The sequence below is a fragment of the Kogia breviceps genome, chromosome 15, assembly GCF_026419965.1.
Source record: "Kogia breviceps isolate mKogBre1 chromosome 15, mKogBre1 haplotype 1, whole genome shotgun sequence".
NCBI lineage: Eukaryota > Metazoa > Chordata > Mammalia > Artiodactyla > Physeteridae > Kogia > Kogia breviceps.
The window spans coordinates 78,421,469-78,439,947 of record NC_081324.1 but is presented as its reverse complement, the minus strand read 5'-3'; the positions used below and the strand labels follow the sequence as shown (position 1 = coordinate 78,439,947).

At 47.8% G+C, this 18,479-nt stretch overlaps 1 protein-coding gene across 1 annotated transcript in view; it reads left to right on the top strand.

The window, feature by feature from the left end:
* NOS1 (nitric oxide synthase 1) overlaps nt 1–18,479 on the top strand; it is a 106,614-nt gene that overhangs the window by 76,173 nt on the left and 11,962 nt on the right. The window contains exons 18-24 of the mRNA XM_059040340.2: nt 3,369–3,543; nt 6,167–6,305; nt 6,527–6,605; nt 13,167–13,360; nt 14,618–14,787; nt 16,965–17,175; nt 18,058–18,145. Coding sequence (XP_058896323.2) covers nt 3,369–3,543; nt 6,167–6,305; nt 6,527–6,605; nt 13,167–13,360; nt 14,618–14,787; nt 16,965–17,175; nt 18,058–18,145 — 1,056 coding nt within the window. The remainder of the gene's footprint in view (nt 1–3,368; nt 3,544–6,166; nt 6,306–6,526; nt 6,606–13,166; nt 13,361–14,617; nt 14,788–16,964; nt 17,176–18,057; nt 18,146–18,479) is intronic.

Genomic DNA, 18,479 nt, shown 5'->3' with positions numbered 1-18,479 from the left:
CAAGAGTCTCAGAGATCAAGTGAAAGTTAACATAGGTTAATATCTACTCCCTTTAAATCTACATTCATGCTTTTCATCTCATTCTCCTCTCTTCTGGGGACACCCTGCCATGACCCAGTGGTTTCCACCCTTGGGTGCTCATCAAAATCACCTGGAGGCGTTTGCAGTATACGGGTAACCAAGCCCCACTTCCAGAGATTCTGATGTAGTTGGTCTAAAATTGGACCCAAGCATTGCTTTTTCTATTTTTTTAAATCTCCCTAATTGCCTCCAACGTGCAGTCAGATTCCAAAAAAATACTGTCCTGACCCCATGTCACCCAAAGCATAGCCACATCCCATGAGAGCATTTTAGATAGTACCTGGACAGATGTTTTATATTTCAGTGGTTGTAGATTTGGTTTAACGGGTATTTGGAAAGAAAGAAAACTGGATGTCAAGCTCTTGGTTTGACAGATATTGGTCAAGATGAGGCTTGATGTCAGCCGTGTGTTCAGGCCGGGCCACGAATCTCTTAGACCTTCACCCACTGAACCTTCTCCACACCGGCTCAGGACAGTGCTTAGCAGACGATAGAGATCACAGGGTTCCTAGATATTCAAGCATTGTTTTCATCAGTACCCTTTTTTTTTTTTTGGCTGAGTCACGCAGCTTTCAGGATCTTAGTTCCCTGACCAGGGATCGAACCCGGGGCCATGGCAGTGAAAGTGCCGAGCCCTAACCACTGGACCGCCAGGAAAGTTCCCATCAGTACACTTGTTAATAAACTTCATTTATTTAAAGCAGTTTTAGCTTCACAGCAAAATTGAGGAGAAGGCACAGATTTCCCATATACTCCCTGCCCACCCACCCCGCCCCAACACACACACAGCCTCCTCTACCATCAGCATGCCCCACCACGGTGGTGCATTTACGCAACTGATGAAGCTACACTGACACACCATTGTCACCCAGGGCCCATAGTTTACATTAGGGTTCACCCTTGGTTCACCCTTGAACTGATGGGTTTTGACATCAGTTCATTTTCTTTAGCTTGACGTGGAAACATCCATGGTTTGACGGTCAGACCTATTTTTCGCTTACTAAATCTCTCATGGCTCAGAGCAGGGGCTGGCAAACTACAGCCCAAGGGCCAAATTCAGCCTGGCCACTGTATACTTTTGTACAGCCCATGAGCTCAGAATGGTTTTTACAGAAGAACAATTACAATTTATTTGATGATAGAAAACATTACCTTTGAACCCCAATTAAGCAAAATGCTATCCCCCCAAAAAAGAATTGCATTCTTCTCATTAGTAGACATATATAACTAAAAACTTGTACCCAGCAACTATTATTATTATTATTGTATTTTTAATTTTGTCCAAAAGTAAGGCAGGAATATATTTTCTTTTTTTGTCATATGGGTATCTACATAATAGCTTTGATTTTCCTTCTTGGCCTACAAGCCTGAAAATATTTACTGTCTGGCCCCATGTATGATAAGTTTGCCAACTTCTGTTTTGGAAGCTTAAAATAGGAATTTTGAAACCATAAGATGAAGGCTGTGATGAAATGGAACCTAAGAAGTGGCTGTGACACAGGCCTTCAGGTGCATCAGGAAGCATGTTAATGAATTAATCACCCAGACCAACTCTTAGTGAACACGAGTGGGTTTGAATAGCCAGTGAGTACAAATTAAAAGCAAAGTAACCAGTCCTCTCCTGGCCACCTGCTCTTTCCACCTGTCAGGCCACTGCCCTGCGGGGAAAAGGTGAGGAATCCAGCTAAAGGAGGATTGTGGGTGAAGGAGTGTTGGGGAAACATGCTACCTAATCCCACATCCTTCCCGTGGAAAGGCTCTGGAACCCCGGGGAAAGAAGGGCAGGAGAGGAGAGGAGAATGAGATGAAAAGCATAAATGTAGATTTAAAAGGAGTAGACATTAACCTATGTTAACCTTAACTTGATCTCTGAGACTCCTGGACCCCAACTCAAATTCGTTCTCCAATAACAGAGGACTTCCCAACTTGCCCCACCTCCTTCCCTCATCCTCCATCACAATCTCTCACCACCCTGGCTCCATCATCTAAAAAAGAGATTCAGGAGCAGAGGCAGACCCTGTAAGGAGTAGGCTAAATAGCCCCACTCCTTGGCTTGTCTGAATTGTCGGAACCCTCCAACATGCGAAAGAAGCAAGTTGGGGTGTTGTTCGTGTCCCACTTATAAACCTGTCCATCCAGTCCCAATGAGGTCAAGACCCACAGCCAGGACCAAGTCCTGGAAATGTGACATCAAGTCTCTGCAGGACTGAGGGGCCACCTGGGACACAGCCCTCCACTTCCCAGGCTTCAGAAAAATCTCATTAACTTGACGCCCATTGATTCAAACACCAACACTTTCTTGGTGGTATCTATGCAAAGAGACTTTGTGAAGCAAATCAATTTCACAGATATTGCAAGGGGTGGAGCCGGCATATTTATAAACCTTTCAACCCCTTTTAGAAGAACCTGTTTACACACCAACACTGGGTGTGTTAATGACAAGTCCTGATGTCCTTGTTAACACAGGTCCCCTAGAACTGCTATGCTAGGGTTTTCATTCTCTTTGTACTTAAAACTAATCTGACTGTGTCATGAGTAGAGTCAAGTCTTCCTCTAAGGTAGACTCATTTCCCCAATTAGTCCTGCTTAGAAATGGACACACAAGAAACAGCCAATTGTTCTGGGTCACCACTATCCCCAACTCATCCTCCTTAGGACCAACTGGGACTTTTCTCCTGAGGACAGTAATACCTAGCAGAGACCAGAAGGAAGGGAGAGCAGGGCTGGGGGTTCCCAGGCTTAAAGACGGCCTTCCCCAGATGGGTTTGGGGTAGTCTGACCATCACAGGCTAAACACTGTCCTTCTAGAGATACCAGAGGTCTTTGTCTGCTTGGGCAGCCATAACAAAATACCATGCACTTGGGGACTTCAACAGTAGAAATTTATTTTCTCACAGTTCTGGAGGCTAAAAGTCCAAGATCAAGGTACCAGTAGGATTGGTTTCTGGTGAGGAGTCTCTTCCTGGCTTGCAGACAGCCACCCTCTTGCTGTGTCCTCACATGGCCTTTCCTCTGTGAGCATGTGGTGGGGGGAGAGAAAGAGAGAGAGCTCTCTGGTGCTTCTCCCTCTTCTTAAAGGACACCAGTCCTATTGGATTAGGGCCCCACACTTATGACCTCATTTGACCTCAGTTACCTCCTTGAAGGCCCCATCTGCAAATATAGTCACATTGCGGGAGAGGGCTTCAACATATGAATTTGGGGGGACATAACAGTCCATAACCCCAGACACCCACCCAACGCCTCCCCAGTCCCCTAGCCTGGAACTTCTGTTGTCTTCTTCGCAGGTTCTCCGTGTTCGGCCTTGGCTCGCGGGCGTACCCTCACTTCTGCGCCTTTGGACACGCCGTGGACACCCTCCTGGAAGAGCTGGGTGGGGAGAGGATCCTGAAGATGAGGGAGGGGGATGAGCTCTGTGGGCAGGAAGAGGCTTTCAGGACCTGGGCCAAGAAGGTCTTCAAGGTAACCATCTGCCCAGATCTCAGAGACCCAGGGGGAGAAGTCATGTCCCCAGTGACCCCCAAGGACAGAGTACCATCAGAGATAGAAGAAACTTGAGAAAGTCCTTGGTACTTCCCTTATGTATCCAACCGGGAGACAGCTTCAAACAATTCAGATGAGTTTGGGTGGTCTTAAGATACACAATTTCCAACCAGAATCCAACCTCCTGCATTAAGGGTAAAGAGTTTGTCTATAAAAAATTATATAGAGTCTTGGAATTTCAGGGCTGGGAGGAATCCATCCCTCACTCACATTTGGTAGACAAGTAAACAAAAAAACGTAGTGTTGGTTAACCAAACCGGGGGCCATGCCTCGGGCTGGATCTCTGATCTCACCAGTTTGTCTGCTTTGACAATCTTATTCCTCTTGTGCTAGATCTTCAATGACCTATACAGTAGCCACTAGCAACAAGTGATCATTTAAATTTAAATGTAAACTAAGTAACATTAAATATGATGAATGGATAAATTAAATGTTGTGTGTCCGTACAATGGAATATTATTTGGACATAACAAGGAATGAAGTGCTGATGCATGCTACAAGGATGAACCTTGAAAACGCGTGCTAAGTGAAAGAAGCCAGACACAAGGGACACTTACTGTATGATTCCATTTACATGAAATGTCCAGAATAGGCAAATCCATAGACACAGAAAGTAGATTAGTGGTTGCCAGGGGTTTGGTGGTGGGAGTGGAAAATGGCTGTGGCTACTAATGGGTACAGGGTTTCTTCTGGGTTGAGGGAAATGTTCTGAAACTGGATAGTGGTGGTGATCGTACAACCTTGTAAATAACATATATATACAACTAGATGTAAATTAAGCAGAATTTAAAATTCCACTCCTCAGCTGCACAAGCCACATTTCATGTGCTCAATAACCACTAGTGGCTAGTGGTTACCATATTAGACCATTAGAATGTTTCCATCATGATAGGACATCCTATTGGATAGCGTTATTCTAGATATGAGGTCAAGAGAATAAACGAGCAATGGCCTCCATATGCATGGGGGCGCGTGATGCAGTTGACCCTCCGGGGAAAAACAAAAAAGCAATGAATGTGGACCCACCTTTACCTGCTCCTTCTTTGGCCCTGGAATGCATTGTTATCAGCAGCCCCAGGAGAAAGGGGACCACGCAACCTGCTGTCAGTCAGTTGACACTTTTCATCCTCACAAAGGAGCAAAAGGGGCAACTGAGGGCCCTGAGCTGTAAGGATATGTGAGTGAGGAGGCTGTGTTGATACACTTGTGCCAGCGTTTCTTCCTAGGCAAAGAGAACCAGGATAACTTGGCTCTTTTTGTACCTGGAGATAATTCTGTGGTTCTTGACTTCAATCAGGCAACACTGAGCATCCCAGAAGCAGGGCCTGTTACAAGCCATCATAGCCTTTAAGCTATCACATCCCTCATCCTCCCAGCCAACCCCCAGCCCTACCAACCACTAAATCTACTTTGTGTCTCTATAAATTTGCCTATTCTAGATACTTCATATGAATGGAATCATAATATGTGGTCTGTTATTACTGACTTCTTTCACTTAGCTTAATGCTTTCCTGGTGCATCCACAGTATAGTATATAGCAGTACTTCATTCCTTTTTACAGCCAACATAATATTCCATTTTATAGATATACCATATTTTATTTCTCCACTCATCAGCAAATGGACATTTGGATTATTTTAAAATCAACATGAGGCCCAAAAATGATACTAAAAAACCCTACCTTTGAAAACCTTTGGAATTATCCATGGTTTTTAACCTCCAAAACTCTGAATTCTGAACAGTAATTCTTAGAATCAATAAAGTTGGAGAACTTATGAACTTGGCAAAAAAAGAAAAATTTTCTGTGCAGGTATCCAAACATGCAATATAGTCTGCCTTGACTATAATTTTTAAATCTTTAGAGGAAGATAGGAAATTTCTAAGGTGTTTACTTTCTTGTTTAATGTTAAGCCTCTGCAAAAGTTGGTTTTAGAAATAAATGACATAATAGAGTTACATATTAAATAGAGGTTAGGTCCCAAAGTCAATAGTAAATGTGGTATGTCCAGCCCGTCAAAGGCACTCAAAAAGTAAAGGTGGATTGGTTGATGAGTGGATAAATGGATGGAGAGAAGGATGCATGGGTGGATGGATGGACTGATGGATGTATGGAAGGAAGGAGGGAGGGAAGGGAGGGAGGAAGAGAGGATGGAGGGAGGATGAGTGGATGGATGGAGGAATGGATGGATGGGTGGATGAATAGAAGGATGGATGGAGGGAGGGAAGGAAAGGAGGAAGAGAGAGAGGGAGGAAGGGAGGAAAGGAGGATGGATGGATGAATGGAGGGATGCAATGGAGGGAAGGAGGCTGTGTGGATGGGTTGATGGAAGGGTAGATGGGAGAATGGATGGATGGATGGATGGAAGGGAGGGAGGGAGGGAGGGAAGGTAGATGAGTGGGTGGGTGGGTTGATGGGTGGGTGGATGGGAGAATGCGTGAACGGGTGGACGGATGGATGGATGGATACATGCTATGACGTGGAGCTGTTGGGAGGCACGCTGTTGGCTGAAAGAGGTCACTGAAAGCCCCGTGTGTGCCACAGGCAGCCTGTGATGTGTTCTGCGTGGGAGACGACGTCAACATCGAGAAGGCAAACAACTCCCTCATCAGCAATGACCGCAGTTGGAAGAGGAACAAGTTCCGCCTCACCTACATGGCCGAAGCTCCGGAACTCACACAAGGTACCTCCCACCACGCACCTGGGGAGATGTTCATGACAGTGGGGGGAAAGGAAGACAGGAGTTCTCACCTCCGAAAGGTCCTTAGAGAAGGTGGGCGTCATTGCTTTGGTCTCCCTTTAGTGCAGTCCTCCCGGTAAAGAGAGGGTCAGGAGAAGCTGGAGACTTTTTACTGACAACTGTTTAACTCCATCACAGGAAGACTGTTGTTCTTCTCTCCCCAGGTCTATCCAATGTCCACAAAAAGCGGGTCTCAGCCGCTCGACTCCTCAGCCGTCAAAACCTTCAAAGTCCTAAATCCAGGTAGGAACACCTTGGCCCCCTCCGGTTCCCCACCTGTGCCCCACATGCCACACACAACAAGGAAGGGGGACTCCGAGGACTGGCTTCCTATTACCATTCTAAGGGTCCTCGAGACCCCCTTGCCACTAGCATCTTGGTTTCCTGCTTTCCCTTTGCCAAGCTCCAACCTGCAGGGAAGAAAAAAGTAAATGGTGATGATCCCTGTGGAAAGGGGAAAGAGAAAGGTTTTTCAAGGAATTTTTAATAGAGACCACACCCTTTTCAGACTGCTAATGTGCATTGTAATGTGCATCTTTTTTTTTTTTTTTTTTTTTTTTTTTTTGCGGTACTTGGGCCTCTCACTGCTGTGGCCTCTCCCGTTGCGGAGCACAGGCTCCGGACGCACAGGCGCAGCGGCCATGCTCACGGGTTCCCGGATGTGGGATCTTCCCGGACCGGGGCACGAACCCGCGTCCCCTGCATCGGCAGGCGGACCCTCAACCACTGCGCCGCCAGGGAAGCCCTGTAATGTGCATCTTAGTCAGAAATCACTTAGTCCAGACATCTCCCTGTGGATAATTCTTCTCTGCTGTCCTGAGAAATGCCTGCTCAGTCTCTGTTTAAATTCCTTTGGGATGACGGGAGGTTTATTAACCTATAAAACAGCCCCCTCTGTGTTTTAAGGTCCTAATTGTTAGAAATTATCTTCCTATTCCTTATAACCAAAGCAAATGTTCCTAGCACTTCATTTTGATCCTAAGTTGCCCTCTCCCGTGACACCCAAAACAGAGTCAGTTCTTCCAAATGAGAGAGCTGCCAATAGCCAAGGACAGTGACCAGTGTCTCCCTGGTCCTCATTCCCTCCAGCTGTTCTTCCTGAGACCTGGTTTCCCAAACCTTTTGCTTTAGTAAAAAGACACACTCTGTCCTGCTGGAAATGTCATTCCCCGCCCTGGTCACAGTGCAGTGGAGGTCCTGTGATCACTGCCAAGTGCACTAAGGCTATTATTACCATGCCTGATCTGGAAAGGATGCTCTAATGCCACCCAGGATTGCAGGTGTTGCCCTAACAGCCATGCTGATCTCCCATTAAGCTTACGCCCTTGCTGCTCTTGGACTTGAAGTCTTTTCAGAATGATCAGGCCGGGTCTCTACATCCCTCTGCTTGTATAAGTAAATTTTTTGGCAGTAAAGAAAGTCTTTGCATTGATGCCTGTTGAATGGAATCTTTTTCACTTTGCAGTGATAGCCCATGAAGATCTTTTGAGATCTTGATGCTTTGCCTGGCATAGTACAAAGGGTGGGCTCTCCAGCTGGACAGCCCTGGGTTCTGACCCCAGCGCTGCCACGTGTCAGCTGTGTGACCTCGGGCAAGTCCCTTGGGGCTTCTGAACCCCTGTCTCCTTACCTAAAATGAGATGGATGGCTATAAAGATTGCCAATGTTCATCTAGTACTTTCTGTGTTCCAAGCACTGTTTTGAGTCCTCTCTGTGCAGGATCTCCCAGAGTTCTGACCAGCCCAGGAAGTAAGTACTAGTATCATCCACGTTTTAAATACGAAAAATGACAATTAGGAAATGCAAGTGACCTTTCAAGGCCACACAGGCTCAGTGCTCTGACTCCAAGGTCAAAATGCCAAATGGCTATACCTATGGCCTCAAGAGCATCACAAAGGTGCTGTGAGTATTAGAAACAACACACACGAAGCAACTAGCGTATCCCTCATTCCCGTTACTATTCCTTACCCATCCCAGCTTCATACACCTGCAAATTTGGTATGTGTGCTTTCTACGTGGACTTAAAACCTTTTTTTTTAATTGAAGTATAGTTGATTTACACTGTTGTGTTAATTTCTGCTGTACAGCAAAGTGATTCAGTTATACATATACATACATTCTTTTTAAATATTCTTTTCCATTGTGGTTTATCACAGGATATTGAATATAATTCCCTGTGCTGTACAGTAGGACCTTATTGTTTTTCCATCCTATATATAAAAGCTTCCATCTGCCAAACCCAACCTCCCACTCCATCCATCCCCCAACCCCCTTCCCCTTGGCAACCACAAGTCTGTTCTCTGTGCCTGGACTTTTGATAAATCGGTCAACAGGATAGAGCCCCAGGGCTCTCATGTCCTCTCCCAGATCCTCCAACACTAAAGAAATGGATTGGGAAATTAATCCATTTGAATAATTAGTTAAATGCAATATTCAGAGCATAATGATCTCTGATATCGAAAGGGACTCTGTATTTGAAATATGCAGCGTACTCCCCATTTCCATCCTGTGGAAAAGTACAACTGCAGTAGCATTGGAAGAGAAGGGACTAAGAATCTACTGGAAATTTCTTTCAGCGACAGACTGTGAAAGCCCAGATCACAAAAATTACTCCCCAAACCATAGTACATAAAAAGCAAGGTAATTTGCAAATGTTTTGATGCTAAGTTGGACTGAAGTCCCAGAATAACCCCCAATCCACCTCTGGAAAGGACACTTAACTCTGAGTGACTTACAGGAAGATATTTCAACAAGGTTAGGAACCAGAAGACAGTATTAAAATCAGTTATGGATTAGCTCAAAAAGGATCAAATGGCGTCTAGGCGTTTAACTCTTTAAAAGCACACTCCATAGCACTACCTATTTTCAGGTTTACTACCATTTCCAGCTTTATACGGTTGTTTTGGTTTTTTTTTTTAAGAATAATTGAGTAAAAAAGCATGACTCTCTCTCCTGTTTTCCCCTGCCCAAGGCCAAAGTTGAGCTGTTTGAGCCAGGAGACCATAGCAAGATATCATGAATCACACACCCACCACTCCCACCCCCAACAAGAGACCCTTAATTGCAAGCAAAGTACTTAAGAGGAAATAAGCCACCTTTTGAAGGTGATCCTTGCAACTCTAAAGAGAAAAGTGACCGAAGTTCCTGCCTGGCCAGGAAATAAATTTTCTACCTACAGCAGTTAGCAAACAATACAGAAAAGAGTATAATGGAGCGATAATGGGTGGGGTGTAGATCATAGGTCCTAGAAGGCAGAAGGAGGAGGGGAAACACCGGGTAGGCTTTAGATAGACTAGTGAATAGAGGGGGGACATCTAGGAAGAGAGAATAGGAGCAAAGATGCTGAAGGGGCCCTGAGCGCTGGAGTATCTCAGAGAAAGATGGGACATGATAACGGAGAGTTCTTGATGGAAGAACTCTTAATTCCCAGCTACCCTCTGATAAAATTGCTTCTCTCCAGGCTTCACCATCTCAACAGAAGACATCAACATTTGGCTTAAGCCCAAGACTTAAGCATCCTCCCTGCCTCCTCGCTTTCCCTCCCACTATCCATCCAACTCTCAGCCGGTACTGTGGGTCTTGTGTTTCAACTACATCTCAGATCTACATCCACCACCTTTAAGCAAGGCCACGATCGTCTGTGGTCTGAATGCCTGCCATAGATACCTAACTTGTCTCCTTGTTTCTTGACATTTCTGTCAAAGATCCATTTTCCAAATAGCAGGCAGACTAATCTTTTAAGAAGGTAAACGGAAGCCTGTCCATCCACAGCTTCCCATCCTCCGATAGCTTCCCACTGGACTTAGGAAACCTTCAAACTCCTTTGCCATGACAGGTCATGACAAGACCTTCATGATCTGGCCTCTGCCTAGCTCTCTGATCTCCTCTGTACCACCCACCCCTGTGTTGACCCCTCTTCCAAACACTCCAGTCTTCTTTCCCTTCCTCAAATGTGCCACACTTTTTCCAACCTCAGGGCCTTTGCACATGCTGCTTCTCCTTTCGGGAACACTCTTTCCCCAGATCTTTGCATGTCCGTTCCTTCTCATTCTTCAGATCTCTGCTCAAATGTCAAATCACCAGAGAGACCTCCTTGACCATACTTACCTGCCAGTCACTTAGCCCACTGCCCCGACCCATCCACATCCACCCATCCTCATCACCAGCCCCATCTGAGATCTTTTTAAGTTACTTCTCAATGAGAATCAGGCCCTTTGTTATCTTTATCCGTCACTCTCTCACCAGTGCCTAGAACAGTGCCTGACACTCAAGACAAATTTGTGGAAGGCATGAACCTTATTCACTCAAACTGCTCACAACAGACACTGTTCACTCTTTTCCTTGAAGAACGAACATGAGCTAATTTTTGTTTTCCATTTAATGCTGGATGTTAGCAGACTGTTCTTTCATCTGCGAACCTGTCATTGAACCATTGCCAAGTGTGTGAGTGTGTGTGTGTGTGTGTGTGTGTGTGTGTGTGTGTGTGTGTGTGTGTGTTAGGCTCCCATAGGTGAATATAAATACTTCACAGGCAGGGAATACTCTGGGGGAAAGGGCTCAGATAGCTCTGCCTTCCCAATGTTGCCCTTTTTCCCTCCCCTAAAACTTTTCAATGACCCATATGTGTCCCCAACTTTTTTTTTTTTAAAGGCTTAGAAAATCCTATACTTAGAAACCCCCAGCAGAACTGAGATGTAAGACGATTAGTCTCCAGGCTAGGGCTACCCACTGGGGGATCAGCTTCCTGCAAAGCCTCGAGGACCAGCCCGCTGAGGTGTCCTAGGGCCATGCAGCCATTCACTGCCAGGATTCTCCGCATGCCGTGCCTGGTCAGCGGCTTGCAAAGTGTCCGTGGTCAGATTCCCAGCAGAGCCGGGGCCCACCTTGTGGCCCTCCTGCCAGCTCCATTCCCATCCCTGCCCCCTTATCTGCCCGACCACCTTCGGCTGCGTTCAAGAGGACTTAGGGGAAATGGCTGTGCGTGTGAGCCAGCTCAGCAAGTTCGGGTCCTCCGCATTTCTATTTTGTACTGGCCAAAGGAACAGAGGCAAATATACTTCCGAAAGAAATCATGATGATCTGGGAGAAAGTGGGAATTGATTTGCGGGCCTTTCAAAGGCTTCCCGTGGTCGGCGCTGGAGGCTCCCAAATTAGCAACCCCACAGCGCCCTCTGCTGGCTGTCAGCCTCCGCCAATCCCCTTCCTGGAGCTGGCAGGGGGTGATGATTGATGTCTTGCTCTCCAGGAACCAAAAGATTGCTATGAGCTCAGAGCAGAAGCAGTCGCGCAAGCGCATTTAATGGGTTAGATCAGTGCCCCAGAGAGAACAAAATCTGCCCAGGGAAGGAGAGCGGCACCCTCCACCCCACCAACATCATTCACAATTTCAGTTACCAAGTTCGCCCCATACTAAGGACAGGGGTGCCATGCAAAATATGCCAGCACGACTATTTTTAATAATGGCGGCTATTTGCAGCACAAAAGAGCCCTTGGCTGTGCCAAAAACTCCTTTAAATAGCGAGTCCCATTGGTCTATTCAAGCGCTGATTTACATACCGCGGAGAATGTAGAAACTTCACGTTGAATATCAAGTGTCTCTGTCAACCGAAAACCAGTTGGCAACGAAGAAAAAAGCGGATCTGAAAATGCGAATGTAACTCAAAGAATACAAAAACGATTTGATTTACCAAAGTGTAGTCATCCATCCCAAAGTTTTCAGGTATAAAAATGTGGTATATCGGTACTAAAACTTTAAAGAGGACCAGAATAATCCTAGTCTGAGAGTTCATTCTTAGCACAGACCTCCTGCACTTGAAATCCAAACATCAAAAGAAAGGGCATGACCTGGCAGGCACCAACGAGTTTCTCTCTGGGCTTTCTCCTTAGTTCCGTAAATTTTATAATATCGTGGGATTTGTGCACAACGAGAACCTGAGTTTAAGGCCAAGTTCTTTTCCCTTTTCCATGACAAGATGAGGACCCTGGTTGCAAAAGTGGGTGGAGCTTGGGATTTCTAGGAGAGATGGAATTTCACAGAATGGGGACATCATTGCCTGTGGCTCCAGTGGGCTAGTGGTTCCCGGCAGAACGCTGATTGGTACAGAGAACAGAGCCTATTCCAGTAGCTGGTTAATCCTGAGGGTCTGAGGTTCCTACAAACAACAAATATTTTTTGAACGCCTACTATGTGCCATGCACTGTCCTAGGTGCCAGAATAGAACAGTGGAAAAAACAGACAAATTCCTTGCCCTCTAGAGTTTATATTGTCCTGGGGGCCAGGGGGCAGACGGGGAGGACAGACCACAAAGCATGTAAAGGAGTAAACTCTGCTGGAGGTCAGTTGATGGTAAGTGCTACGGAGGAAAGAGAAGCAGGGGCAGGAAGTCAGGAAAGCAAAGAGGTCTGGGAACTGAACCCGGGGGTGCTCCAGTGTCCAGTTAGGGGAGATGAGAAGGAACTGGCAAAGGAGACTGAAGAGGAGCAGCCAGAGAGAAGATCAGGAGAGCCTGGGGTGCTCAAGAGAAGGGTATTGAGAAGGAGGAAGTGAGCAGCTGCGTCCAGTGCTGCTCTGGTGACCACGATGGGTGTGCCAGGAGCTGGCGGTCGGATTTGCCACGAGGAGCCCGCGGGTGACCTTGCTGAAAGCCGCGGCGTGGAGTGATGGGGGCAGAAGTCGGGCTGGCCTGAGCGCCAAAGAGAATGGAAGGCGGGGAGTTGTAGCCACAAGGACAGACAGAGGAGCAAAGCAGGCGGGCAGCAGCCGGTGGCCCTCATCCCACTGTGTTCCCCTGCCCTTCCCTCCAGCCGATCAACCATCTTCGTGCGTCTCCACACCAACGGGAATCAGGAGCTGCAGTACCAGCCTGGGGACCACCTGGGCGTCTTCCCCGGAAACCACGAGGACCTCGTGAATGCCCTGATCGAGCGGCTGGAGGACGCACCCCCGGTCAACCAGCTGGTGAAGGTGGAGCTGCTAGAGGAGCGAAACACGGCTTTGGGTAACTATGGCCGGGCTACACCCAGGGGTGCTTCCCTTCTCCAGGGAGTCCCAAAGGCAGTGGGTATCGGGAAGAGGAGACTTGTTCTTCTCAATCACCATTCCAGGTAGGAGAGTGGGTCTCTGTCACCCCCAGCTTATGAGACTGAAGACTCCTCCTTTGCTCATGGTTGAATAACCTTGGCCCAACTGGCTCAGCAAATAAATGTCCATGAAGCCAGGACATTGATGGTTCATCTTTGAGCCAAAGGGGCCTCTACCTTCCTTCATCAGCTAGACACTGATCTTAGCAGAGGCTACTCGTCTAACTTCCTTCATCACCCCTGCCTCGCTGCCACCAAATAGCAGCTGGAGTCTGCCCATGCCTCCTCTCAGAATCCAAAGGCACCCTGTGAAGCTCAGTGGTCCGTTGCGATTGAACCGTATTTCTGATCAAATTAGATCAAGTCCCAACCTGTTTCAGGGACCATCCTTGACATTCCTATTAAATAACTTTCCAAGGTAAATGGGTCTCCGTGCTTCATCTCAGTAGCCACAGGTGAGCTCAGAACTCAGGTACAAGGAACTGCAGTGACCATACATGGTAGCCCAGGCTACAGTGACACATCCCCTCTACAAAGGAGCTAGGACACAAAGTCAGGGCAGACTGTGAAAACAGTTTGTAGCCAAAGCCCTATTGAAAATCCCTTAGGAAGGTACCACTTTAGAGAGACATACCTTCTCTTAATAAATCCAACCCAGACAGTTCTTTCTCCATGTTGGAACAGTACTTTTTATCTTGAAGTAGAGGCTTGTGTGTAGGGGCTGTACTGGAGTAAAGTAAATAGAAGCAGTATTGTATAGTAGTTAAAACATGGTCTGGAGCAATACTGTCTGACTTTATGCATTTGTGCTGTGTGACCTTGGGCAAATTCCTTAACCTTTCTGTGCTTCCATTTTTCTCAACTGCAAAATGGAGATAATAATAGCACCCACCACGTAGGATTGTGCTGAGGATTAAATGAGTTAATAATATCGATTGATTTTGGACAAGCTTCTTGCATACAGGAGGTGATCACAGGGTCCCCAGGCCCCTGGGTATAAATGAGGGACATGGGAGGTGGACAGCCAAGGGGTTACTTGGCTCTGAGGCAGTCTGGCTCTCCAGACCCCATCCTCAGTCCCAGAGGCAGGTCTGGCCTCCCTAACTTGGACCTAAGCCCTCAAAGCCCAGACTCTCCTCCCCGACCCGTCTCTCACCTCCTCTGTGCCTCCACAGGGGTTATCAGTAACTGGACCGATGAGCATCGCCTCCCACCCTGCACCATCTTCCAGGCCTTCAAGTACTACCTGGATATCACCACGCCTCCAACACCACTGCAGCTGCAGCAGTTTGCCTCTCTGGCCACCAGTGAGAAAGAGAAGCAGCGTCTGCTGGTCCTCAGCAAGGTGGGTCCCTGGCCACGTACAAACCTTACCTCCTCCTCGTTGGAGAATTGTATAGTTATTGCAACAGTTGTCCAGTAGATGGCAGTCTTGAGCGAGGGCTGTTTTAGTCTAGTTTGCAGGTCACCATACTGGCTAGTCCACTATGGCTAGTCCTGCCATCTCCCTTCCTTCTAACTAAGGTCTAACAGAACGAGAGAGCGACCCCGTTGAATCTCAGAGTTCTCTGGCTACAATCGAAATTGCTGTTCTAACTCTTTTTCCTCCTGCCTTCAGAGCCCATGCTTAGAAAAAGATCTTGAGAGAATCAATCCCCCAGTGCCCTGTTTTAAAAATCAGCTTTTTCAGTGCTGAAGAGCTATAGGTATGACTTCAAGATATAAGAGGCCTCTGATGGTGAGGTGAACCAAAAAGCACAGCTTCTACCGCCCTTGCTTAGAAACCAAGCTGCTGCAAAAAATCCTAGCTGGGAGGTCCACTCAGATTTCTCCCAGTGGGGCTCCTCCCCGGCAAGCAAGCCACCAGAAAATCATGGTTTCGCTTTCTTCTGCTATGCAGGAGAGGGCATCAATTGGTGGCACAGGAAGTTCTGGTTTTAATTCAGGGAGTGCATCTTACTTAGAAATATGAAAACAAGCACCAGAAAAAAGCACTTAAAAGAACTGTACGTGGTTACCTCTAGGGAGTTGGAGAGCATTATCTTTAATCGTAAGTTTTGCAGAATTATTTAACTTTTTAAACTCTGTACACGCATAACTTTGATTTAAAATTTTAAGTAACGGAAGGGGGATAATCTGAAGAGCGAACAGAGCTTGCACTCTTTGCACAGGATTATTTAAAGTAAAATTTGATGTAACTGTATGTGTGAATCTGCTTCTTCCAAAAGGCGCAAACCCCATTAAAAGAGCGAGGATTTTTTTTATTAGGGGAAACACCTGTGTGAGAGAAAATGGAAACAGAGTCAGATAAGACTGAGAGAACCATCAGACCTCAGAACAAGCCTGACCCCAAGTGAAGGAGAGGGCAGAAAGTTTGAATGGAAGCATACAGGATCAGGTCCATGTTAGTTTCCAGAGGCATGTCAGTTTCGGTGAGCAGCTGCTGGGGCTTTTGGCCAACTGACCGCCAGCAGCTCGAAGTCACTGAGGCTGGGGGTCTGAAAAGCACGTTCTCCAGAACGCCATACCCTGTCAGTAGAGCAAGGATGGTCTTTAGGAACATGGGGAAAAGCTTGGTTATACGATGCACTGGTAATAGGCTTTACCCCTCCTTAAAATCTGAGCCTCCTATAAGCTAAGGGCAGCTTCTAAGATGTAGGAAAAATAACTCCAGAGCCCCAGACAGTTCCTGTGTTCCCCAGTAACGCCTGGGCTTTGCTGTCAACGTGCCCTTGAACGTGGTCCTCCACACCCCAACCCGTTCCTTCGGGGCTGTCTTTTACCATCTTGAATGTGACCCATACGCTCCGAGGATACACCTCCAGCCTTGCAGACCCACAAATCACACGCCTGCAAGTCATGACTCCCTTCACGGTGCATTTCTCTTGACCTTGGCAGATGGCAGGAGAGTGTAATATACTAGGAGCACAGATTCTGAGGCCAGACTGACTAGAAGAGCCGGCAAACTTTCTCTGTAAAAGGCCAGGTAGTAAATATTTTAGACTCATGCTCTATGTGTCCCTGTTGCTCAACTCTTCAACTCTGCCATTGTAGCACAGCAGCATAGACAATCCGTAAATGAGTGGGCGTGGCTGGGTTCCAATCAAACTTTATCTGTGGACACCAAAATCTGAATTTCACGTCATAGTCTAGGGTCATGAAATAGTATCGTTCTTTTGATTTCCCCCCGCCTCGTACCCCCAACCATTTAAACATGTAAAAACAACTCTTAGCTCACGGGCCATACGAGCAGGTGGTTTTCGGGCTGAAGTCTGCCCCCACCTCGTAGCCATGGGACCTCTATATCCCTCAGTTTCGCCATCAATAAAATAGGGATGTCAATCAGACTTATCTCATAAGGTCCTTGCAAAAATGAAAACCTGGCCCAGCGTAATTCCTAGGCAAGAGTTAACTATTGTTATTTGTAAATGTGTCTTCCTCCCTGGACCTCCTCAAGCGTTCCTTGGAGGTTTGCTCCAGGGTCTGGCTGCGAGTCCTTTTCTGCCCCTCTGCTCGGTGCAGGGTTTGCAGGAGTACGAGGAATGGAAATGGGGCAGGAACCCGAACATCGTGGAGGTGCTGGAGGAGTTCCCATCCATCCAGATGCCCGCCACCCTGCTCCTGACCCAGCTGTCGCTGCTGCAACCTCGCTACTATTCCATCAGCTCCTCCCCGGACATGTACCCCGACGAGGTGCACCTCACCGTGGCCATCGTCTCCTACCGCACCCGAGGTGCGCAGAGGCGCTGGGGGGGCCCCCGGGTCTGCGTTTCCCGCCCCCCTCCAGGGGCCTCTGCACGTCTGCCTAAACTTCTGCCGCGTCCCAAATCCTAGGGAGGTCACCCACCCCCCAAGACCAGGAAACTGGGATAAGAAGTAGAGCAGCAAACCGTCCCCTTAGGCAGAGCCAGCTCTGTGCAGAATCAGGAAGGAAATGAAATGTGCATTTGGAGGCCTCTCCAGAAGCCCGAGACCTGCTTTTACTCCCTTCCTCCCCTCATACCCCCAAGGCAGCAGCTAGAACAAGCCACCACCACCCCTTCCCTCCGATGGGGGAGCTCTCTGCTGCCTGACGTCCAGCTGTAGGTTGTAGGTCAGCCGGATAACCTGACCTCTGCACCCGTGTTTTCCTCCTTGGTTATAGCAAGTAAAATGCATGGTGCTCGGGAAGTCCCAGGCGGTCCAGTGGCTAGGACTTTGTGCTCTCACTGCTGGGGCCCGGGTTCAATACCCGACGGGGGAACTAAGATCCTGCAAGCTGAGCGGTGTGGCCAACAGACACACAAACAAACGAACAAAAAACGCGTGGTGCCTGAGAGAGCTCTGAGGCCCGGGGTCCTGACAGGCCACCGAGAGCACCTCGATCAAGGCCCTTTCAGTGGGCACGGTTGGAATACAAGCCACCCCTAACCACCGGTTTCACAGCCGTGAGCCCACCCCAGCTTTACCATTTCCTCTTCCCCGTCAGAGGAGGGGATCTAGACAGGGAACTCCAAGGCAGAAACTTGGCGTCGGGGCTGTGAGCCTTCTGCACTGGAGGATGGGGGGAAGCCCCCGGGGACGGGGGAGCTTGAGGGACAGTAAATGAGCCAGATCACCTCGCTTATCCTGTTAGATGGAGAAGGACCGATTCACCACGGTGTGTGCTCCTCCTGGCTCAACCGGATCCTGGCTGACGAAGTGGTGCCCTGTTTCGTGAGAGGGTGAGTGACAAACGAAAAGCAGCAGCCATCCCACATCTGTCTCCCCATGTCCTGAGATGGGGCGGGCGGACCAGCCGGAAGGGTTCTGGAGGGGTGGCTGAGTCCGATGGGATTGAGATCGACGTTCAGCATCGCTGCAAAGCTGTTACGGAAACAGGATCGTGGGGGCAGAGCAGCATAGCAGAAGCTAAGCCAGTCCTCTAGTCAAGTTCAGGTCAGTGCATCAGATATTTATCAAGTGCATGTCCTGTGTTAGATGGGGCTACAGCAGACAACCAGGCAAAATGCAGTTTTCGCCTTCTGGGAATTTGCAGACTAGTGAAACTTCTATCCA